Below are 26300 nucleotides of genomic sequence, written 5' to 3' on the forward strand. Positions count from 1 at the left end.
ATGAATGAAAGGATGGGGAGTCATCTTTGTCCAGGCAATTTTAACTTAACATCTCAATCTTAAGTGTTTTTGAAGATTGTTCTGAACACTGTTGCAAGGATTTAAAACATGGAATGACTGGTACAGTTTGAATATTGGTATGATTATGAAAATATGATCGTATCAGCTGCCTTTGTACATTAGAAAAAATGATAAAATGTTATATTACAATTTGACTTGACTGTTTCAGGTTCGGGTGAACAGCTTGCTGTGTCTGGGTAAGCTCTTGGAACACATGGACAAGTGGTTTGTATTGGATGAGGTTATTCCACTGCTGTTCCAGATACCATCACGTGAACCTGCTGTTCTCATGAGCATTCTAGGTAAGGAGCTGTTTTGATTTGCTTCATTCTTGCTTTTGGTCCTTCGTTTCCAAATATTCCTACCTTATTTAACTTTTAGTCAGCACATAATAGCCATTATTATGCTGACATGCCAACAAACACTTGTACTTCTACCTCCATTTTCCATGCATTTAAAGGATGGGTCATTTAATCATCTCTTGTCATGTCTGAAAGTAGCACATAAGGCTTCATTGAGGTATTACGATTGCTGGTGGTCTGCTGTCCTAAGGATGATTGGTGTTTTTTATTAGGCTATATTCCCTTGTTGCTTTCTCTGCATTCCTCTTCTCTTCAAGATGACTGCACTTTGTATTCTGTACAGGGTTGAGCAGAGAGCTTTCCTGGGCAGTGTGTCTGGTGACTTCCTGCTTCAGTGTTGTCAACCTTTTTGATCTCTGCACATTACATTTCAGTTCTGAAAATAAATTTTCTTCTAGCCTGTTCTCATCATACCTATTCAGTTTGTCAAGATCACAATTTGCATAATATGCACTGACTAAAATAAATTTTCCACACAAAATTGCCTATATTCATCAAAATAAACATCCACATAACTGCCATCACATCCTTCAGCGTTGCCTGTACTGTGTTGATCTCTGCATGTAATAACTTCTGTTTTAAATCAGATATTCAGATAAGAAGTTACCATCAAGACTGGTTATTTTGATTAACAATCCCAACAGCCAAAAATTTCAGTTTTCCACGCAAAACTTTACTTTCAACTAATTCCATAAGCACTGCTATCACTTGCCTCTTCAGTACCGACTGAAATTTTTCTCTCTTTAAAACTTTTTTAAAAGAAATGAAATCATGCTGTCACTAATATCATGCCTTTATTTCCTTCTTTTCAAAAGAGAACACATGAAAAATGACTTGCTACACAGTTAAATGCACTCTTCTGTGCAGTGGTAGACCAGATGTAGTGAACATACAAGCAGAATCCTATCCTGCCTGATAATGTTTGTGTTTTGTTCATTCATAGATGACTGTAAATGACAGACAATAACACTTTTTAGATTTTATCTTCAAATAAAAATGATAAAGAAAACATTTGAAATAAATTTATAATGCATTTTTAATGTATAAATATTTGAGAGTTTGTAGTTTTGTCACTTTGAGTTTGAAAACTTGTATGGTATAGACGTATCAACAGCATCACTTAAGATACAGTTCATATAGCAAAATTATGAATGTCCTTTTAAACTGCCTGTAAGGTGATTCTAACAGAATTCACTCTGCTCAGCGACTGTTATGGTCATATATTAGTGTTATGTGCATTCTTGGACACATTTTTCCAAAATGAACTTTCACATCACAGCTGTCATCCTCTTGGAGGTCACATTTTGGTATTTTTCACTGTTGGATATTCATATACTATACTCTAAAGGCCATGCCTGTTTGATACATTTCTCATACAGTTTTAAATAGGAGAAATACAGAATACTTTTTTGGGCTGAGATCAGTCTAGCACTATTTCACTAATTGCACTCTTAGGTGTGGATCAACCAAGCCTAGATTTTCTTAGATTGGGATCAGCCTGGCACACATTCTGCTTAAGTTGGGATTTTAGAAGGCTGGGATCAGTCTAGTACAATCTACTTAAGCTAGCATCAGCCAGAATAGACTTAAATACTGGGATCAGCCTAGTTCAGTTTATGTGGGATCAGCCCAGAATACATTGTATTGCTGGAATCAGCTTATCACAGATTGGGAATCATCATTAGTCTTGTACATTCTTGTACATAGTTTCATTCAGATTATGACCCGCGAGTAGTCCCCATGGTGAGAGAGTCAAATATTTTAAGTATTGATTTTATTATATATATACATTGTGACTTGGTTGAATATTGGTAATAATGAATGAACATTGATATGTGTTGAATTGATGTAAACTTTATTTCCTTATAAGTCTTGTAATTAAACCTTCATACACTTCTGTAGTTTTTTGTGCATAAAGAAAATTTATGAATATCCTTTTTAACTACCTTCTATGTCATTACAGTTCTTTTCTTGAAGTGAATGAATGATTCATTGTGTTGGGATGATTCCCTTACTGTTGTAAAATCCCTCCTTCAAATTCATCAGTCCATGCAAGATTCTTTTAGATGATGCAGCTTGACTAAAATATGCATGAATTTTATCAAATTATGTGAGAGTTTACATCTTGACAATGTTTGAGGTTTTCTTGATGGTCATCTCTCCATACCTTGATGATCATCTCTCCATAGCTTGATGTGTTATGTGTATGTAGTTTAATTATTTGTTTGTTAGATTTTTTAAAAAAATTATTCCATTACATGCTATTGTAATGTAACTTGGTTTACTGGATTTTATATCATCCAGAACTGAGTTTAGTTCTGTTTGACCCAACTGAATTTTTGCATTGATAAACACCTAATAGTAGAAACACTGTATCAAGTTTCTGATCTTGGTTCAGAACCAGTGACAGTTTTGGTCAACAACTTTTTTAAATTTTTATTTTTATATCTTTCTCAGAGTAAGAAATATTAAGTTAAGTCAAGGCCATATCTGGTCGATGTAAAAATTATCATGTAACAAACTTCCATTCCTTCTGGAAAGATGAACTCTTGACCCCCATCCAGAATCTGTTTTGCATCTTAAACTTGTGTATAATTGTTGTCTTTATAAAGATTGTTCATTCGGGCTTAAAACACTTGAGATGTCAGGTTACATTATGTTGTGACCAGTTTGAGTTGGAATTTTATTTTATTGAATTTCAAGTGATTGTTTTCCCTGGAAATACATAAGTGCTGTGCTCCTACAAAATGTTTGGATATAAACATTTATTGGAAGTTAAACTGAATTCAAAACTGGAATAATATTTTCTGTGATTCAACAAAAGACTGTTGACACCACAGCACTTCTCTGACTATTAATGACATCATCACCTTCCATTTTGGATTTCATTGTGACTCCAACTTAGTTTCATTCATGACTTTTTATTACTAGGACTTCTATTTTTTAATTCTTGGATTACTTTTGGATTTGACTCATAAACCATAATTTCTTTTTTCTCATTTTTTACTTGATATTCTAGGGAAATAAATTATTTGTTAAATTTTACAAGCATGTTGTCTTCACTCTTTTCTGTTACTTTTTGTAAGAGCCTAGATTCGTAATAGATGATCATCTCTCCATTCCTTGATGATCATCTCTCCATACTTTGAAGATCATCTCTCTATATCTGGATGATCATCACTCCATACCTTGATGATCATCTCTCTGTATCTGTATGACAATCTCTCCATAGCTTGATGATCATCTTTCTATATCTGGATGATCATCTCTCCATACCTTGATGATCATCTTTCCATACCTTGTGATTTTATGGAGATAGCTTATTGTTTTGGTGTTTATGGTACAGCTACTCCTGTCAGTTACTTAGTCCTGAAGCAATGGGAGTAAAGTGGACTTGTCCATGGGCACCCATGGTAACCATCCTAAGCTGATGTGATGGCAGGATTCAAAACCACACTCATTTTGGCAATGAGTCCTGCACACTAACCACTGAGCCACTGCAGCTTCTGCTTCCATTAGTTGCCTGTTACAGCATGAAGGATGGTGCATAAGGCTTATTCAGCATCCTCAAACCTGAAGGGGGATACTTTATTTATGGAAAATTTAAACATTTAATACTGATACTATTGACTTTTTGCCAAATATAGTTAAATATTGTTTGTCCAGGCACCAATTATCTGTTTTGTTTGCTAATATGGAAAAGACTGTATCCCACTAAATATGATGTTCAATGATGTACTTGTATCTATAATTAAAACAAATTTGCCAGTCATGATGTCACTATAGAACAGAAGTAAAGAAATTAGAAACTGACATTAAAATATGCAGTTATAACTACAATGGCATTGTGAATTACTAAAGAGAGGGAGAGAGTAAGTGCAAATAGAGATACACATTGTGGTTAAGTGAGTTCTACTATGTCATTATATCATAGTCTATTTAATTAAATCTATTTAATTAACTGTCGATCAATAATCAATAGTGATTTAACGTGTGATATAAGACTCATTTAATCTAGATGATTCATCCACTGTTCTGCTTTTTTTGATCAGCTGATTTCTGGATTAGTGTCCTCCAATGGTTCTGGAATAATCAACATTTTACTTTTGCTGAGTGCAGACAATTTTGTATCATAAACATGCTGAACATATTTGTACTGAAAATATCCACACCATTTTCATTATTGAAATTTAATACAGAATTCTTACAAATGAATAAGTTTGTCTTATTATAAGAAGTTACCATTTTGAGAATTCGTCATCATTTCAGGCATCTTGAAGGTGACCATGTCCCATGCTAAGCTTGGCATTACCAAGGAAATCATGGCCACTAAAGTCCTGCCCTTCATTATTCCAGTTGCCATTGATCATAACCTCAACTTGTCGCAGGTTGGTGAGTTTCTCATTATGACACTTGACAATCTCCCATTGATCATAACCTCATCTTGTCGCAGGTTGGTGAGTTTCTCATTATGACACTTGACAATCTCCCATTGATCATAACCTCATCTTGTCGCAGGTTGGTGAGTTTCTCATTATGACACTTGACAATCTCCCATTGATCATAACCTCATCTTGTCGCAGGTTTGTGAGTTTCTCATTATGACACTTGACAATCTTCCATTGATCATAACATCATCTTGTCTCAGGTTGTATTTGTCATTATGACACTTGACAGTGTCTATTTCTCCTCACTGAATGCTAGCAATTAAATTTGACTGTATATCTTAATTAATGCTTTACATGACTCTTGGAAATAAAAGAAACCAATAATACTGTTTGTTTGCACTTATTATAGATTTAAACAAGATATGGAAAACAACATATGAAACTTACTTTTTTCTTTTTAGACTTCAATTTGGTACAGAACAGGCATTTATAGAAAATGATTGCATTTTATTTCAGTTTAATGCATACATGAATGTAATCAAGGAGATGATAGAGAGAGTGGAAAGAGATCATAGGAGCAAGCTGGAACAGTTGGATCAAATGAAACAGGAACAAACGTAGGTTTTGATTTTTTAAATGAGTGTCTGTCTATGCTACTTTCCTAGCAACTGATATATATGATCGACCCATATATTGTCTCCTTGATCAGCACATTGCAGCATATAGATGTCATTTTCCTTAAAGGAAACATAATTGTTGTAGATAAATTGAAATTTGTGGTCAATAATGTTATGCCACAACTTGCGCTTCTGTTATTTCAATAAATAAAATCATTTAATCAGAATTACTATTACGTTTAATACTATAACAGACATTATTTAACATCATTATTATGCTCTTTGTAAGTCTTGATGAAAGGGAAATAGCTATAGCAAATTAACAAAACACTACTCAGCAAAATACCCTTTCATTGCTATTCAGGCATGCAAATGTCAGTTGACATGTAAACAGAATCACATGGGGGGGGGAGGGCATTTGTCTCTCTTTTAGAAAAGTATGCATTGGTATCTTTCTTTCTTGCTTTTAGAAATTATGGTTGTCTAAATAGCTAAATATAATTTATTTAGTTTTAGGATCGATAGTTATATCCAGATGTGGTCAATAATGCTTTGCCACAACTTGCACTTCTGGTATTTCAATAAATAAACTCATTTAACCACAAATACTGATACTATTATTGCTATAACAAACATGTTTTACCATCATCATCATTAGTCCAAATTATTATGATTTATATTTCTTATTAAGGCCCCATATCAAGATGTCAGAGACACATGTTAATCACCATTGCTATCTGTGCATCTCTCCATCTGTCCATTTACACTTCTTGTATCTACCAAAGTACTGCATTCCTTTCACCTGATTGAATGCTGTTTTCTTTATGGTGTTGCTTATTACACACAGATGTACCTTTTTATGGCTGCATCATTCAGGTCTAATTTTAACAATTAAATTGCTTCAGTTGTCATTATTATCATAAACCATTTAATCCTTCTTTTTATATTGGTGATCAGGAGTCTGGAGATAACAAAGGTTGTGGGGCAGCAGGATGATAGTGTGCTGATTAAGGACATTGTACCAGATCAGCCACAGACCATGGTATTTAAAATCTAAACATTTTTTGAAGATTGTGCACTAGAACCTTTCTTGAAAGACCTCCCTTCTGTCAAGAAAGTATGGTCTCTTAAGGCAGGTGGTCTCATAACAGGTCACACCACAATATATAATCAATATATATGTGCATTGAGAATATGGTCTTTCAGGACAGGTGATATCACATAGCAGTGTTCTTTCAAGACAGGTTTTACTGTACCCAAAATTTATTTAAAACCTTATTTTAGTGACTCAGATGCTGTTGTGTTGTTTGAATTTATGTTGTGGTGGAACACTGAAAACTCTGTAAAATTCGATCTCATTTATCACAGCTAAGAAAGGGGAAACATATATATCCTTTTTCTGGCACAGGTATAGGTGGTGACAAGAATAACAATAATGCATTACATTCTGTGTTGAAAGTTATGAAAATATTTTATATCTCTCTCACGTTTGTAAAAAATTTCCTTGACGTGCTAGGCAATCTTGTCTTTTCTGTGAACAAAAAGGTTTTTTCATGAAACTGTCCAAAACAAAAAGACCTTATTCTATGGAGTCCTTGGCTTTTTTGTATGAAACTAAAGGACAATGTTGATGCATCTGTATTTGTTCTGTATTTATGGATCTTAAAACATCCATCTGTCCAAAGAAAGAAATCTATTACATAATGAAGAATTAGCCTTACAAGAAATTATGGCAATTGTTATATGTTTACAGATACCAGATTTTTTTTAGAATATCGTTAGTAAGATTCCAAGCTTTTTGTCACATGTCACAAGATATGTACTTACACTTCATCCTAATTTTATTTTCAACTTTGCATTAAATGTGGTCTATAAGCGATGAATTTCTTCAAATTGTTCCTTTTATGTTTCTCTTTTTTAGTAAGTATATTTTAATGAAAATATTACAAAGTTACTGTTTTCACTACATTTTGCATGGTAAGGGCCAGTTCAGATTCTTTAATATTGTTTATTGCTATAAAGTTGGCATTCCTATTATTTTTGAAGAGGATAATCCCTCACATGAAGAAACACACTGCCAATAGATACTTTTCTTGCAGATGGACCAGTTCCTGTCTGGGTTTGGCATTAGTAATGTCTTGAAAAGGGTTGGAGATGGATCCGATTCAAGATCGACAGCTTTAAGTGGGAGAGTTCCCAATGGCACAACACCCCAAGAGGTAAGGAAGTTTATTTCTGTCTCGACATTATTTTGACAGACAGTGGACAACAGTAGCATGTAAAGACAACCATGTCATGAAACATGACATCCCATAGTATATATCAGCATTGTAAAGTCTTGTTAATTAGAGCAGGAATTTGGGTAAATTTAATAATCTTATTAAAATGGTCAATCAGGATGACTCTAAATGCAGATGGAAAAGTGTAACTTTATGGCAGTTGTATGTCTTGTTTATCATGCAACAACGCTGTGTTGGGCAGATGGGTAGATTGATGGAGGAGACAGAAAGAAAGAAACAGACATATAAATGGAAAGGAAATCAGAGGGGACAAAATGAGACAGCATTGAGACAGAAAGGAAAGGACAAATGGACATATCAGTCATACACATTGATCAATATTTTAATTATAGTACAAAACAACAGTTTAAACTCGGAGAGCTATTTCTAATGACCTTCTAGCGTTAAGTGAAAACAAAATTAGTTATGCAGTCTGTACTGGTAATCAAGGTTTCATTTTTTTTAAAATTATATTTGCGTTACACACATACTGGGAATCAGGGACATACTTTCATATACAGATTGTTATATTTGGTTGACATGGATACTGTGGATCAAGGACAAAGTTTCATGTACAAATTGTTCTGTTTGGTTGACACACATTATGACTTTAAAATTACATACATTACATAAGCCTGACACAAAAATATTCATTTGGGATGCTGCACAATCCTGACTAAACAATGCCAAGCTGGCTCATATAACTGGTATAGGTAGAAACATGGTCAAATCTGATGAAGTGTTTGTGCTCCTTGAGACAAAAGATAAAAGGTAAAGATGTTGCAAAAAGCTTCCAAACTGCCGTACTGCACAAAGCCAGAAATGTATAAATCTCTTTTAAAATGTAAAAAAATGTTAGATCAAATGCATCCCAGTAGGCATCCAGTGGCAAAGACCTCCGGTCAAATGCATCCCAGTAGGCATCCAGTGGCAAAGACCTCCAGTCAAATGCATCACAGCATGCATCCTATGGCAAACAGGTTGCCTCCAGTAATCACCTTATGAATTGAACTATTAAAGACAATTATATAAGGAATCTATGCTAAAACAATGTAATCTGACACTATCATAATAGCAGTAAGTGATAATAATTGATGCATATAAAATTAGGCATATTAACATTTAAGGTTACAGATGTCCACTTTCATAAAATCGATGCGTATTCTGCAGTTCATAATGATGTGATTATTGCATTGTGATACCACTTGTAACCTGAATGTATGATAGCACCATGTGATAGATACCGCTTGTTATGACATGTATCATAGCAATGTGTCATAGATACTGCTTGTTACTGGCATGTATCATAGTACTATGTCATAGATACCATTTGTTATTGGCATGTATCATAGCACTATCACAGATACTACTTGTCACCTGAAGGTATCATAGCACTTTGTCACAGATATCACTTGTTACCTGAATGTATCATGACACTATTTCACAGATACAACTTGTAACATAAATGCATCATAGCAGTGTCATAGATACCACTTGGTACCTGAATGTATCAAACAAATGCTATTTCACAGAGACCATTTGAAACATGAATGTATCATAGTACTGTCACAGATACAACTTGTTACCTGAATGTATCATAGCACTTTGCCAGATACCACTTTTGACCTGAATGTTTGACAGCACTATGTCATTTATACTACTTGTTATCAGAATGTATCATAGCACTCTTATAGATATTAGTGTTACCTCATTGTATCGTAGCATTATGGTATCATAGATATCACTTGTTACCTCATGGCATCAAAGCACTATAACATCATGAATATTATTTGTTACTTCATTGTGTCATAGCACTATAACATCATGAATATTATTTGTTACCTCATTGTGTCATAGCACTATAACATCATGAATATTATTTGTTACCTCATTGTGTCATAGCACTATAACATGGTAGATATAACTTGTTACCTCAACATATCATTTTACTATGATGTCTTGGATATGACTGTTTACTTCTGTGTATGATAGCATTGCCATAGAGATCACTTGTTACTTCTATGCATTGTGGCACTATAATGTCATAGATGCCACTAATTCAGTGTATGATAGCATTGTCATAGAGATCATATTCTGCAGTGAAAAACACTTACCATACACATATAGGAATGTGAGAAAAAGCTATCACTTCCCTGACAATGCCAGTACAAATTGTGGCAGAATTATGGTTCAGATGTGCACAAAGATTTTGTTTTAAACAGCAAGTCATATTTAAGAAGGGGATATTGTGCAGTACACATGCACATCAAATTTGGGTAGGGGATATTATTGTGCAGTTCACATGCACATCAAATTCAGGTAGGGGATATTATTGTGCAGTTCACATGCACATCAAATTTAGGTAGGGGATATTGTGCAGTTCACATGCACATCAAATTTAGGTAGGGGATATTATTGTGCAGTTCACAGGCATGTCATATTTAGGTAGGAGATATTGTGCAGTTCACAAGCATATTTAGGTAGGGGATGTCATTTTCAAGTGCATAGGCAAATAATATTTTGGGAAGGGATATTATTGTGCAACTTGTTTCATAAATTCTGTGTTTCAATTTTTAAAGGTTCCACTGACCCTGGAGGATAAACAACGAATGGCTAAACAAAAAGAACAGGAACAATTGGTGAAAACTAAGAAACCACTTCAACCAAAATCAACTTCTTCCAGTTCAACGACTCCTGCTGCTTCTTCCAATAAGTCCAGCTCTAGCACTCAGATTAAGGACCTCACTACTTCACTGATGAATTCAAATGTTATGGGTCTGCAACCATCAAATACAGCCAGTAGGACTAATTCAACAGGAATGACCCCAGGTTTTACTTCTGGGTCAGTGAGCATATCTTCCACAGGATCTACAATAGGTCAAAGTTCATTCATTATGTCAGGTGGAGGATTGGGTTCCCAGAGTTCAGTGAGTTCATTTGGAAGCCAGAGTTTGATGAGTGTGCAAAATTCTCAGGCCAATAAGCCTATAGATATATCAGCTTTTGATACTTTGTTGCCAAACAATTCCTCCCAGCCAAAATTACCAATAAATCAGTTGAGGCAACAACAGCATGTAATGGGGATGTCTATGCAAGGGGGAATGATGGGAAATCCATCAATGACAGTCAATCAGAGCCTGATGGGAACTCAAGGAATGAATGTTAATCAAGGCATGATGGGATTGCAGTCTGGAGGAATGAATTTTGGAGCATTTGGTGGTCAGGGTATGAACACAGGATTTAGTGCATCAGGAAATACCAACATGTTGAACTCATTTGGATCACAGCCAATGAGAGGGCAGAATAATCTGTTTCAGCCCCAGCCCTCTCATCCAGTGGGAAGTCAGAACACAACATCCACTTTGTCATCACAAGATCTGGCAGATTTATTAGGATAGGACATTGTTGAAATTTCTCAATGTTTGTGAAAAATATATATTTGTGTGTGTGTGTGTATGTGTGTGTATCATGTAAAAATAGCAGGGTTGCATCTAGGACATGTGATCATGCAAATTCTCCCCCCCCCCAAATTTAAGATTTCCCGCAAGAATGCAGGCAAAATCGCACAAAAAATAAGAAATGTGTGCATTTTTTTGTTAAGAATTTAATTTTTTAATTATTTTGCTATAAAATTCCCAGTTGTCACTCGACAGATATGTTGTTCTTGTATAGTTGTAAATACATCACATATTTATGTGTGTCATGTGTTCAGTTCTGATTGGTTAATAACCGGGTTCCCATGCTACCGGGAAATCTGGAAAAAGTCGGGAGAAATGATAATTTTTTTAACAACCGTGAAAAATTATTGAATTTTGCAAATATTAATGAAAGTTGGGAAAACTCAGGAATTTTCCGCCACCACTTGACACCCGAAACAATAACGTAATTGAGTCGTAACTAAACTGATCGTGAGTTAAATTTATCGAGTTCTAACCAGAATATTTGGAGGGTGCAGTATGGATCATTTGGATGCTTGCAATAAACATATATACTGAGTTAATCCAAATGCTCAGTGGATTAGATTCATCTAGTGGACTTTTATTTTCAAACTCTGCTCGATATCCATATCTTTCGTTACATAGAAGGTATGATAACCAGTCTAGCATCATAAGAGGCCACCGTGGTAGTGGCAAAGTGTAGCCGCTTACTGGATGGCCAAGCAAACTGACACGTTGTTAGATTGAGTGATACGTGCATAAAATCTACCAGAAAATTATTTTCTCAGAAATTGTGAGTATTTAAATCATTATGTCTTTAATTTGCTGAAAGAAAAGATAAAACTATGACGTTGATGAAATGTTACCTGGTACTCGAGTTTTGCATTGCTAGTCGCATGAGTACACATATCTAACAACCCACATTTTCAAATGTTGTAGAGAAAAAATTAAAAAATATTAAATGAAAGTCATATGCTGGTTGTAATAAAAATACACAAACAAAAGAACACAGTATTCTCCATATTTATATGTTCTGAGAACAACTTCTGGAGTTTTCTTGTATCACATGACTACCACATTGACATGTGCTCCCTGCTTGATAAATCAGACTGCATAGCTGCCAAGTGTCCCGTTTTTTCTGTATTTGTCCCATATTTTGGACCTGAATATTGATGTACATTTTTTTGGCAAAAAATACGTTTTTTATTTTTAAAGAAATTTTGAAAAATTCCTTGCAATTTTCAGTTTAGAACGGGCTCTCAGTTCCATTCTGATAGAAATGTATTGCATGTATATAGGAATACAGTTCTACAATATGATTGGTTCATTCGAAATCGAGGCTACAATGCCTGTCTTTATCCGCCATGTTGGATTTCGCAAACAGTTACTGCTGGCACTGTATCTCATTTTCGTAATATTCAGCTTCTAATCATGTTGAATAGGCAAGCAGAATATTCAGAATTTTCTCCAGGAAAGACAAAAAAACAGAACTAGAAGGACAATTGTGCCGTTTTGTTTAGATTTGTGAAACCATCTAGTAAAGGAGAAAACTCTACGTTTTGCAAATTGTGCAACGTGATTCCGCTATTGGGCACCTATAAAATAAAGAGCACGAAAAGGCTAATAAACATCAGCTTGCTGCTTCATCATACACAACTCAGCCTGAACTTACGATGTATATAAATACCAGAGAGAACCTTGATGTAATTTTATCGAAATTTGGTTTATTAAATTTCTTTTGGAAATTAACCTTCCTCTTTCAGTTACTAGTGTTGCTGGCGATTTATTTCGCACACGTATTCCAGATAGTAAAATTGCAATGGATTACTCATATGCTAGAACAAAAACAGTTCAATAAGAAAATCACACAGAATTAAGATCATCAATGAAAGTTGATACATTCAAATTGATAATGATTGGAAAAAAATAAGGTGTGGAAAAGGCTACTATAAAAAGTCTGTGTCTGAGTGTGTTGCACTCTTGCACCTTCTGAATGGGCATCCGAATGGAATATGGTACAACACATGCATCTTTGACATTAAATAATTATGTAAAGCACTGTCCTACTTTACTGATGGTTGTATACGTTGTAAATAGTTACATATGCATTAAAATTTTAAAAATAAGTATTTTTTCCTCAAAATCAGTATTTTTGTCACAAGAAGTCAGTATTTTTTTGTTCGGGGGTTGGCAGCTATGAGACTGGCCAGATTGCTGGGTTTTTTTAAAAAGTATCTGACTTTCATTTAGTATAATTGAACTTCTGTACAACAACATTAAAAAGGAGTTTATTGCTGATATCACGTGACTATTGGACTTCCGATGTTGTCATTTGAGATTTGTGAAGTCATGTGACTAGTAATGCAAATGGTGAGTGCAGGGTCAGGTTTCATCTATGCCATAACATTTATAATACTTGCCATTTCTGAGAAAATAAATCATTTTCTAACAGTTTGATGTAGGTATTAGTCAATATAATATAAGTTTAAATTTGCTTGGCCCACTGGTAAGTGACTACCATATATCGCTATGCACAGTGGCGGCAAATTGCAAATCTTCGATATGCAATTGCAATGACCCCACACCCCAACCTAAACGTCCAAATATAAAGAATGGGGTGGGAATATTTGGAGGAAACCTGGATTAGTAAATGGACTGCTATTTGTTTTAAGCCAAATTTGTAGTCCAAATTGTTGAATCTCAGAGCTGAAATGAGAATCTGTCATCCCTTGTATTATATATTAAAAAACTACAGGAGTCCCTTTATCAGTACAGGCTTGGGGACTGGTTTAATGAATTACAAGAAGACAAGTTGATTCTACAGAATATTCAGTCCTTGTTTATACAACAGTATATAATTTTGAAGGTCTTTTGTCAAAATTTAAATCAACGCATTTGAAAATGTTTTTTAAATGATGGATTTTTAACCAGATCGTCTTAAGGAGATTATGTTGTTTGATAAATCTAGTTTGGGATTTTATTGGCACAGATAAATTTAGGGCTGAACTCTTTTCGTTACAAGACAAGATTTTAATTATTTGCGTTCATTGGGTTTTTTTTAATATTTTAATAGGAACTGTTTACTTTCTACAAGATATATTTATATAGAATTCTTTAGAATTAAAAGTTTTAAAAGAAACAAAACTAATTTATGTTCATTATGTTGTTCCCACTTAGCAACATAATGCAGGTCAGCAAAATAATGTTAGAATTTTTATTCTGTACATTGAAATGACTTTACATGCCAATTTATAGGGAATATAATCAAACTTGTTTCATGTGATACATTTTTTGGTTTTGTGCATGATCAACTTTTCTGACTTCGATGTTTTGGAGAGTCTTGCTAGAGAAACATCTTTAGAAAATGCATGTTTTACAATCTAAAATATTCATTAATAATATTCAGTAATGGTCATATGTGAACTTTGAAAATATTAATTTATTCCTGGAAATTTATCTTTAGAAAAGCATGAGAACCATGTAATAACAAAGGTCAGAAGAGCACATTTGATACAGAGGCTGGCTTGGTGGGACAACATGTTAAATGGCTAAATCAGTTAAAAATCTGACACTCACTTTTTCATTATTTTAGCAGTAACACTTCTAATAACAGTCAGGGTGCAGAAGTTTCTGTCAATAGGCACAATGACAGTGAACAAACACTTACTCAGGCTAATCCCATATTGGACGATGCTAGTAATGATGTTCTTAAAGATGGCAATGATGAAACTAAGGGTCCATCTAACTCCAAGAAAAAAAGTACTCTTTCAATTCAGACTGGAAACTAAATCAACCATGGCTGGAAATCTGCAAGAAATCTGAATCAATTATTCATGCTATGTCAGTTGCCTATTACTTAGTGAAGGAGAATATTGCTTCTCTAAAATATGGCTCACTGTTGGATTTTGTTGACTTTCTGGGTGTTAGTGTTGGCAACCTGAGAGTTGGAGGAAACACAACATATTCATCAAGGGCTTCTTTAGAGGAAATTCAGGTAAGTTCTTTTATTTTATTTACATTTTTCCTGTTGAAATTTTGATGGAAAAATGGTGTTTACTAACAAGCAACCAAAACATGATCAGTTAAGTTCCAGTCGGTGCCTATCTTGAGGAATCCCCGTGTTAATAAAAATAGCACCTAGCATCGTGATTGGCCAATGAAATTGTGTCCTTTAGCTAGTCATGATAACTTCCTGTCAACGTTTAATGTTGGGTAATGTTTTTCTTTTTTAATTATTCTGGATTATTGGTAGCTGTTTCTTTTGTCATGAAATTCTTTCCTGTCTAGACAGGTCACATTTCATTATCACTGTAATGAGTTTTTGTGTGTTTGAAATGATGATACAGTCGCTGTTGTTTGAATAATTTCCTGAGCATGTAAGGAGTAGCTGTCGACATCATGATACCATACAGTAGTCAGACAAATCCCACTGCTTGAAACTTATATAATGCTTTAGTAAATAAGTTATTATTATTATTTGCTCTGAAGATCATTGCAACAAATAATATTGATCCTGATCTGCTTATATCACAACCGTGCATATGTAGGGACTCATCAATGATGTATATAATACCAACATTTTTTGTTTTTAAAATCATCGTATACAGACAGGCATAATCAAATTCTTCATTCCTATAATTGAATGACTTTAATTAACAGAGAGAGAGAGACTGTAGTGCCATATTATTTTAGTATTTAAACACCTTGATAGGATTTCTTAAAATGACCGAATTTATCACAAGACAACATCCTTAGACACTCCATGGTCTTAGGTTAAGGTTCTTGCACAATTTGCATCTGATTTTGGCCATTTTACTTTGGTTTTTTTTATATACTTTATTTGTTTTACATTTCTCAAATACTTTAACAATAATTAAAGAATAATGATAATAAAATACTTTTATACTTTGATGTATCATCGAGCTTTATTTTTTCCAGGATTGATTAGCAACAGTGATAGAATGAGTTAATGCAGAAAGTACGATGTAGTCCATTCATTAGCATCTTAACTGATGAGAGTATAGATATTTCAAATACCAAGAAGCTGGTCATTTATGTATGACCCAAAACATGTTTTGACAGTGATCTCTTGCTAAGACTATCATTAAAAGAGAAATGTACCCTAGAGACAGAATGTGCGGACACTGGAAGATAGTACAGGTCTTCTTCAGTTACCATCAGTGGCCATGGTTATGTCATACCAAACTGCTGAGAGAGGATTCAGCAATAAAACTTGAACCAAAACTGCAGGAAGAAGTCATCTAGAAGAAGGGGTTCTCAACATACTCATGATGATTTCAATTGAAGAATGTCTTTCGAGCGACTTCAACTTTAACAAGACATTGGTAGAGTGGAGGATGAGGAAGGACATGAGGCTATTTAGGAAATAGTGATCATATTTGAAGAATAATGCAGTCACAGTTACAGTCTCTCTGGATGCAGATGTATATATGTTTCAGTAAAAGGTTAACTGTTATAGAAACTGTATATGTACTTTCCCTAACTCATTTTGAGCTTTGGACTTTTTCTTAAAAATTACTTTTTGTCATCCATGAAAGGAAAATAAGTGCACTTCTGATTTTCTTAGTATGGGTTTGTAACCAATCAGAATTGAGTATGTGACACGCAAGTAGTACAGGACACTTTTTAAGATTGGCCATAGTAACACTATTTGCAGTCTATGGTTTAATTCTTTAATGGTTAGTGTGTAGATAGAATGTTATTAGAAAACATAAGACTTTGATTTCAGTTTTAAGTGTTATTCTATAATATACAGAAGACATGCATTTAATGTACTTATTATACTTGCCATTGCTCTTTTTGAATACATTGATTTTTTTTTTTACACTGTACTGGAAGGCCACCCCCTTATGGCTACATTGGCCCCCCTTTTTCAGATTCATTTGGGTACAAGTACCCACATTTATCAAATCCTAGATGCAACCCTGTAATAGTATTGTGGAAATTATATAATATGGCCAGGAAGTTGATTAAAAATGAAGGACCAAGTTGGCCAGGGATCACCAAGCCCACATCAGTCTCCTTGAAGTTGATTAAAAATGTAGGACCAAGTTAGCCTGGGATCACCCAGCCAACACTAATTTCCATGGCTGTACAATAGAAAGCTAAACCCGAAAATAGGGAAAATGCAACAAGAAACAAAAAAACAAGGTGCCTACAATTTTAGGATACTTGATGGGGCTGTGAGCATTATCCCAGGTCAGTTAAATTTGTAAAGAAAACTTAGAATGCCTAAATTTGACAAAAGTAAAATTATACTAGGAAATATGTTATAAGATAAGTTTGATTGTATATTATCCTGATGTAATTTTTTACATTAAGCACCATGTGATATCAGTAACTTGGTTATTTTAAACTTTTGTTAAAGGGATTAAGTCAAAAGATGTATAAAAAATTACTACATTTTGTGGTCACAATGAAAAGGCATCAAGTCAATAAAGTGCTACATTTTGTGGCCACAGTGAACAGGCGTTTTGAATAAAGTGCTACATTTTGTGGCCACAGTGAAGCATTTTGAATAAAGTGCTACATTTTGTGGCCACAATGAACAGGCATTTTGAATCTTCAAGAGCTTAACTATGCAAGTTTCATGCTATTCTGGAAGCCCTTTTCTAGCTTATAAATTTATCTGTAGTTATTCTGCTTTAAAAAAAAACAAATTTAATGAAACTAGGAACAAGTGGATGAATTTACTTGTGTCTTTTTATGGCCCTTAGATTGAGGACATCAGGCAATTAGGTTGTTCATGTTTCTATTGCCCTTAGACTGAGGACATCTAGCAATTATATTGTCCATGTTTCTATGGCCCTAAGATTGAGGACATCCGGCAGTTAGGTTGTCCATATTTATATGGCCCTAAGATTGAGGACATCCAGCAATTATGTTGTCAGTGTTTCTGTGGCCCTAAGATTTGAGGACATATAGCAATTACGTTGTCCATGTTTCTGTGGCCCTAAGATTGAGGACATCTAGCAATTAGGTTGTCAGTGTTTCTGTGGCCCTAAGATTTGAGGACATATAGCAATTACGTTGTCCATGTTTCTATAGCCCAAAGATTGAGGACATCTAACAATTAGGTTGTCACTGTTTCTATGGCCCTAAGATTGAGAACATCTAGCAATTAGGATGTCATTGTTTCTATGGACCTAAGATTGAGATTGAGGACATCTAGTAATTAGGTTGTCATTGTTTCTATGGACCTAAGATTGAGATTGAGGACATCTAGCAATTAGGTTGTCATTGTTTCTATGGACCTAAGATTGAGGACATCTTGCAATTAGGTTGTCATTGTTTCTATGGACCTAAGATTGAGGACATCTTGCAATTAGGTTGTCATTGTTTATATGGACCCAAGATTGGAGGCATCTAGCATTTGGGTTGTCATTGTGTATGGTTGTGTCTTTTGATTGTGTTAAAGTTTATTTTCACAGCACTTGTAAATTGATAAACCGATTACCTGAATCAACTCCTATCTGGAATATAATATCATCACATACTCCCCTTCTGTCAGTACCACTTCTGCCCAAGGGTTAAGAATTGCAATCGAGACACATATTGGATAAACTATTGGCTTTAAGTTTATATTCCAGATTTTCATTTTTGGAATATAATCATAGTGTCATTTAGGGTTTTCATCAGTTTTTGGTCCCATGTCCCTCAGATCCTGACTCAAGGAGGCATGTTTTTTACCATTATTTCTAATGGAAACAATTATTTGTCCCTTTGAAATTGTGTCGTCTAGATTTGGGGGACATGGGGACATTACTCCTGGCTTACTGGATCCTAGATTTGATACTCAACATCATCTCATACAACCCCTTCTGTCACTACCACTCCTGCCCCTGGGTGGTGTTACATGGTTTAAAACTATATTTTGGACACATTTTGGTTAAAGTTAGTTTTACCAGCACTTGTAGCTTATTAACTCCTTACCAGATCCACTTCCTATTTTGGAATATAATATCAGCACACACTCCTCTTATATTAGTTAAGTACTGCTCCTGCCACTGGATTCTCGGGCTACATCTTAATTTTCTTCAAGTTTCTTTTTCATTAGATATATTTCCTTAACCCCTTTATCAACTCACTTAAAGTTTGGAATATCAATATTATCATTACCCGCTTCTCTCAGTACCACTCAACCCTTGTGGCTTGTTTACATGGTGCGATCATGTGGTCAACAATCATAATGGAAACACATTTTGGTTGAACTTTATTTTTCATCACTTATTTTGTTTTATAACCCTTTTCCAATAAACTTTGAGATTGGAATATAGTATCATCACCCCTATAACAGTACCATTCCTGTCCCTGGTGGGGTCAGAAATTATATTGGGGATTCATTTTTAGTCTTGTTTTTCTTCAGGTTTTATTGTCATGTACATTTCTATAACTCCTTACCAGATTAACTTCATAATTTGGAATATAATATAATCTCATGCCTCCCTTTGTTCAGTGCCACTACTGCCATGTGTGGGGATATGTTTTGGTTAAAGTGGGATTTTTGTAATTCTCTTGCATTTCCATGACTACTTCATGTTTGGATTATAACATTATCATATACTGGCCTTATGGATTTTGCAACTCCAACCCTTCGATCAAGTCCTTGGGTGGGACCAGAGGGTTATAATGTAGAATGAATTTTGGTTAAACTTTTGATTTCAGTTCTTATATTGTGTCCTTATTCACAACAAATTAGGAATATTATATAATCCCAGATTCTGCATTCACCCTAGTATACAGCGTTGTGCACTGGGTTACATCCCTAGATTGAACAAGAAGTGGGACACCTTTTAGGTAGATTTCCTCTACAAAGTAAAGGGGATCTACTGTACTACCCCCTGCATTGGCATCTACATACAAAAACATACAAATCTATATAGCCACACTGCATTACAACAGTTTGGATTTTGTTCATAGCACATTCACCATGGGGAGGGGCTAATTGGGCTAACTCTATTCATGTACACCATTTGAATATTCTTGGTAAAGTTTTTGTGTTTAGTTCAGGGTTTTTGCATGCTATAGATGCAATGTTCTACATGAAATGATGAAACTTGATGAGGGAATGCCTGTTGAGGAGTATTACATGTACACCCACCTAACAAAAGTTGGTCACTATGACCCCTTATTTCATTTACATGGGTTCATTTAATGTTTCAAGTTTATTTATTATGCTCTGTTCAAGCCAGAATCTTCAAACTAGATAACTGCATGCATCTGTGTTATTACCACCGTCTTGCAACAAAGACTGATACTGTGACCTAAATTTCACATCTTATGAGCTTAAAGTTATGTTTTTGCATCAGGACCACATATATGCATCTCTTTTAGTACCACACCTTTTCAAAAAAATTAGATGCAACATACTTTTGACATTTTACTGGCATGGGTTTCATTCCTCCTTTAAGCTCATGACCACATAGGTCTTTTGCACCCTGCACATATAACTTATAGCTAGACTCATGAATTTGGGTGACAAAATTCATTTTATTGCATACTACACCATTTCACAAAAGCTAATCTATGTGACCAATAAGTCATGCTTCACTGATATAGGTTCAGTTTGTATTTTAAGTTTTTTCTCAAGCATGCTTCATTATATATCATCCAACTGTGTAATTGTGTACAGTTGTGTTATTACAACACCCTTAAAAGAAAGAAGGTCACTGAGTTAGATTTTACTATGTTAAGATTTTGAATTAGCTCATCACCAGGTAAGTTTTGAGCATCCTGTATCATATTGCGCAACCTGAAATCATAAAACTTGATAAGTGAATGCATCTTGTTGAGAGACCGCTCAGGTGGCCTAGTGGTTAGAGCATCCGCCTCGGATGAGGGAGATCATCGGTTCAATCCCCAGCCAAGTCATACCAAAGACTTACAAAAAATGGTACTAACAGCTGCCTCGCTTGGTGCTCAGCATTAAGAGGTTAGTGTTAGGACTGGTCGGCCTGGTGTCAGGATAATGTGACTAGATGGGACATCATGCCACATGTCTGTGGCATGATGTCCTAGTACTAGACATCACTATAAACTGCCACACTGCAGACATCGTAGCAATACAACTGAAATTTTTTTAAAGCTATGTCAACATCTTGTTGAGTACTCATATCACAAATGTAGGTCACCATAACCAATATTTCATGTATCACTAAGGGGTTATATGCATCGGGGTATTTGCTTGCCTGTTTAAAAATTACCCTGGGCAGTTGTCTGTTGTAAATTTGAAGGCCTGAATGTCATATTTGGTGCAAGTCTAGTTGTTTTGAAACAAGGCAGCACCAAGGGCTTGCTTTAAGGCAGTACCAAGGGCTTGTTTTAAGACAGCGCCAAGGGCATGTTATTACTATTGCTAACCAAGGACCTTTAAAGGAATGTGAATACCCAGTTCATGAGGCACAAGGCAGCACCAAATACTAATACAACCTGACATGGGTAACTGTGATCCAGGATATGTAATGGAGCCATGAAAACATACATTTTATGAGGCCTAAGGCAACACGAGGCCTTTAGAAACAATATGGTCAATATCACTGACCAAGGACCTATTATGGGTCAGTGTGAAAAGAAAACCATTTCATAATATTTTTACTAGTTAATTTTGTACACTCTGCTATATCAGTACCATTGACTTGATATGCCATGTTGATGTCATCATCATTATTTCATGTAAAACTGTTAAATTCAAGTTTTAATGACCAGTTAGGAAAATGATTGGAGAAAGATAATAGTTGTACATATATGTTTTTGAGTGTTTACCAATGTGGACATCAATATTTCTACACATTCATTCAAATTTCTGAGCTAGTATACATTTGTAAATCAACTGGATTGGTTTGGTTTGGTGTTTTATGGCACAGCAATGCAAACAGATTATTTAGTGTAGAGGCAATTGGAGTAAAGTGCCTTGCCCAAGAACACTGCAGAGTAGCCTGTCAGGCTGATTTAATCATGCATATTGAACCTGCATCTGTTTGATTGTGAGTGCAGCTGGCTAATGGCTGTGCTGCTGCAAAATCCTGCCTCCTGTAGTAACTGCTTGTGGCATAGCAGGGGTCCCAGTTTGCTGAGTGTTTAAGTCTTTACTTTTCATTGCCATTTCACCTCTGTCCACATGGTCTTGGCTTGTGGGTATGTGAGAAAACTTGCCAATAGCTTCCTGTGGGTCAGTGTTTCTTACCAGGGTTTTCTGGGGTTCTTCCTTCACTTATACTGGCCACCATGTATAGTCAGTCCATCATGCACTTAAAAATGGTATTAAACCCAAAACAATGATTACATGATAGAAGACCACTTCAGTTCAATTCTACATTCTTGAGATCATAAAGGGCTGGGGTGCGGTGGGGTGGAGTTAAACAAGACGTGATACAAGGAACAAGAAAAATCTAAAAACATCCATTTTACTATTTTTTTCTTCTTCAGAAATTTGTGCAGTGTTTCAAACTACAAATTCTTTTTTTGTTTTGCCTATGCATTGACTGACTTGTGTAATAAATTGAAAAACAGCTACACATAGCAAAGTACTGACTTGTGTAATAAACTGAAAAACAGCTACACATAGCAAAGCACTGACTTGTGTAATAAATTGAAAAACAGCTATGCATAGCAAAGCACTGACTTGTGTAATACATTGAAACACAGCCATGTATAGCAAAGCACTGACTTGTGTAATAAATTGAAAAACAGCTATGCATAGCAAAGCACTGACTTGTGTAATAAATTGAAAAACAGCTACGCATAGCAAGCAGGTCTTATACAGGGTCTCTACAGCTCTATTTAGTGTCTGCTTTAGAAAGAGTTATGTAGGCCCCATATATAACCTGATATAAAGCTCTATATTGAGTCCATGTTATTTATAGTATGATATGTTTTCAATGTATTCTACTTAATTGGTTACTAATAGGGTATAGGGACTAGTCAGAGGACCATCTGGATATGGACTTTATGAGCAGAGGGTCTTTATATTTAGGTTTGTTTGTACCTATGAACTTGGTTGTTTTTTTACTGAAGGGTTTGTATATGCATATGATTGTGGTAACAGGTTTTACTAAATTAATGGTGATTAATCGTTATACCATTTCATCTCTTTGTCTTGAAACCTACCTTAAAATACACTTGTCAATACAGGACACTAATGAATCTCCAATATAAATTTTTATAGATGAATCAAGCTATGGCTGAAAGTTATGTACATTAGTGCGTATCAAACTTTATACACATGACACCTGTATATAAAGGATAAAGTTTTCCGTTGACCATCCATTATAGAAAGGTGTGTTTGTTTGTGTGTCGTGTATGTATGTATATATGTATGTGTGTGTGTATATATATATATATATATATATATATATATATATATATATATATATATATATATATATATATATGTGTGTGTGTGTGTGTGTGTGTGTTTATTTACAAACATGTAGAAATGATGTATTCACCTGGAGAGCATCAGTAAAGATGATGCAAAAAGCACTAGAAGGAATAAAATAAATCATGGATATTTTTCTGATCTTCTGTTAACTAATATATTTTCTGCTTTAGTGAATACTTATATTTAGGGACAAGCTGTGATTAAATAATTGAATATAAGTTCTGCTGGTCCAGTTGATATATATTTTTATATCAACCATAAAGTCCATGTTTTTTATTGGTACTTTGTGTAGTTATTATACATGCTTCCTGTATATCACTAGCCACAGTTTTGAAATATATATATTTTCAGTCGTATGTACAATTAATATTGCTCTGATAGTTTTGGGTTGAAATTTGTAGTTTATGAATCTAATGAAGAGACATCTCTAAGCTTCAACTCTTAATTTTAAGGGATCAGGGAAGTTTTACATGTGTTTAATGCTTCTATATTTTAAAATTTGAATGAATAGAAAATTGTTTTGTTAAGTACAGTCATATGTATTGAATACCTGTAACCATACTAATTTTTTGTTTTGTTATAATCTAAAATGTACTAACTTTGCTGCCATGATGCTTTATTAGCCATCTCAAAGATTGAAACATAAAAATGTTGAATAAAATGTAGATAGTGTTTATTTGATGCTGCTGGGTCTGATGTAACTTGTCTTTACTTGAGTTACAGTTGATGCCGCTAGGCCTAGTTGAGTTTCAGTGTTTCTGAATTACTTTTGAAGCTGCTAGTCCTAATTTATGTTGTAATTACCTGAGTTATATTTGATGCTGCTAGGCCTAGTTTTGCTTGACTTTACCTGAATTACGTTTTAAGCTGCTAGGCCAAGTTACATCTGGTATAGAGGGAGGCTATTTTTAAATGTTTCTTATCTATTCAGATTACATCTGGCACCTCTGATGTATTGTTATGTAAGAGCTTGTAATATTGAAATGTAGAGAGTATGTTTTCAACGAGGGTTGAATGGAAAATTGTTGATCACCATTATTGTTAATTGACTCTGTACTGGCGTATTTTTGTAAATAAAATTGTTCTTGATTTCACTATTAAAGTTTTTTGTTACGTTTTGGATCACTGGAGCAATTGTACATTTTAAACATATCACTTCAAAAAAATGATACTCGTAATCAAGTGCATTTTGCTACTAAGTTAAATTATAAAGAAATATTACGGGAGATAAACCATGCGGTGCCTGGAAAACATTGTCTTCCGTACGTGGTTACCTTCCCTTGAATATATGGTGAAAGGCCGTCAAGTCGGCTATCAAACTAGCGGCTTCACACGCAAAAAGGATCAATTGGAGGAGGAGAAATAAAAACTTAAAGTTGATGTTCTTTGCGGGTACAGACCAGAGTTTTCAAGTACATATAACACAAATGGAACTCTTTAACGTGTCCAGCTTCAGAGATGAAGCAATTAAGTTACGTACACGGCGGAAGTCTCGTGTGTGTGTGTGTGTTTGTGAGAGAGAGAGAGAGAGAGAGAGAGAGAGAGAGCTAATGGTTCAGAGCCATCTGTTTTATACCCATATATCAAACTTAAATTTTAATGTCGGGTGTTGAAGGTTTTTGATGAAGTAAGTATTGTCACTATTTTAAGAGTTCAAGGGAATATTTTGTATTGTTTTAAAAATTATAATGTCTTGGCCTCTTGGATCTTAAATTAAGCGTCTAAAATTTTAGTTTTGAACAGTTTAAGCTTCTTCGTCTGATTCTGATTCTGATGAAAAAACTATAATCTGTGTGGCCTGTTAGGACGTCCACTAGTCAGCCATACTGGTATAAAGCTATCTGGATAAACGTGTTTTACCAAACCTCACGCTGGTAGATATGTTTCCTCTGTATGGCCTTCCTGGACGTCAGCTAATCAGCCATTGAAATTCCATGATGTACACTGTACACAGACATATGTTTATTTTATCTTTCTTTCCTTAGTTGTTTTGATAAATAAAACAGTACATACAACTAATTGTACTACTTCAAATAGAGTTATAATATTGGAAAGTACATTTCAATCGCAGCACGGCATTGGAGTCTGGCATCATAATTCGCTATCTTTTTAATGATGCGTGCTTCAAAAAGGTGGAAATCCAGACTTTCTTCACTAATGTCATTTTATATTGACTGAATTTTGCTAATATATGACAACGAATATATGTCCTGATAAGCACGAATCTAGACGAGGTCACCTTAAAACGATGGAACCTCTACTTCCTTTTTAGAGTGATGCCATATTATTCCAGTATTGTATGTGCACAGAATGAAGAAGACGTATTTTACCAACAATCATGTTAGTACAGTACATTTCAAATAAATCAAATTTGTGTTGATTTATCGCGTTATCTCCATTATTCACCAAAGCCGACATCAGTGCTTAGAAAGGCAAACTCATTAGCTTTCTAAATAAATTATGTGGACAGCACTTGTGAAAACGTATCCCGAAGCACAATGGCTAATGAGATTTACCACATTTAATCTAACTATTTTTCCTTTATACGTTTATCAGAAACCGCTTGGTTGTTCCTGTTAAGTAGCCTGTTCTCGTAACGTATTTATCACGTATGGTTCTGTCATATGAACTCGCCATTCATTTGAATTAGACCTTGGGCTAAGTATTCATAGAAAAGAAAATCGATTTTCATATTGGTTTCCTCCATTTATTTTCCAGTTGTTTTCAATTGTACATGAAGCTTTCAAGCAGAGAGAC

General features: G+C 34.7%; 1 protein-coding gene across 5 annotated transcripts in view; it reads left to right on the forward strand.

The window, feature by feature from the left end:
• The window catches only part of LOC149787803 (SCY1-like protein 2), an 83346-nt gene extending 58714 nt beyond the window's left edge, over window positions 1-24632 (forward strand). For 2 of the 5 annotated variants that reach the window (XR_016424104.1, XR_016424105.1), the window contains 7 exons: window positions 230-362; window positions 4692-4810; window positions 5327-5427; window positions 6385-6469; window positions 7527-7646; window positions 10286-15137; window positions 16082-24632. Coding sequence is in view for 1 of the 5 variants with exons in the window: in XM_089974012.1 (XP_089830138.1) it covers window positions 230-362; window positions 4692-4810; window positions 5327-5427; window positions 6385-6469; window positions 7527-7646; window positions 10286-11104 (1377 nt within the window). In the remaining 4 variants the exon portion in view is untranslated. Of the gene's footprint in view, window positions 1-229; window positions 363-4691; window positions 4811-5326; window positions 5428-6384; window positions 6470-7526; window positions 7647-10285; window positions 16055-16081 lie in introns of those variants that run through there. The other 3 variants (XR_016424107.1, XR_016424106.1, XM_089974012.1) reach the window with 3 other exon arrangements.
• Window positions 24633-26300: the final 1668 nt, after the last annotated feature.

Source organism: Sinohyriopsis cumingii, chromosome 11 (genome assembly GCF_028554795.1).
Source record: "Sinohyriopsis cumingii isolate HCF-2022 chromosome 11, ASM2855479v2, whole genome shotgun sequence".
Lineage (NCBI taxonomy): Eukaryota > Metazoa > Mollusca > Bivalvia > Unionida > Unionidae > Sinohyriopsis > Sinohyriopsis cumingii.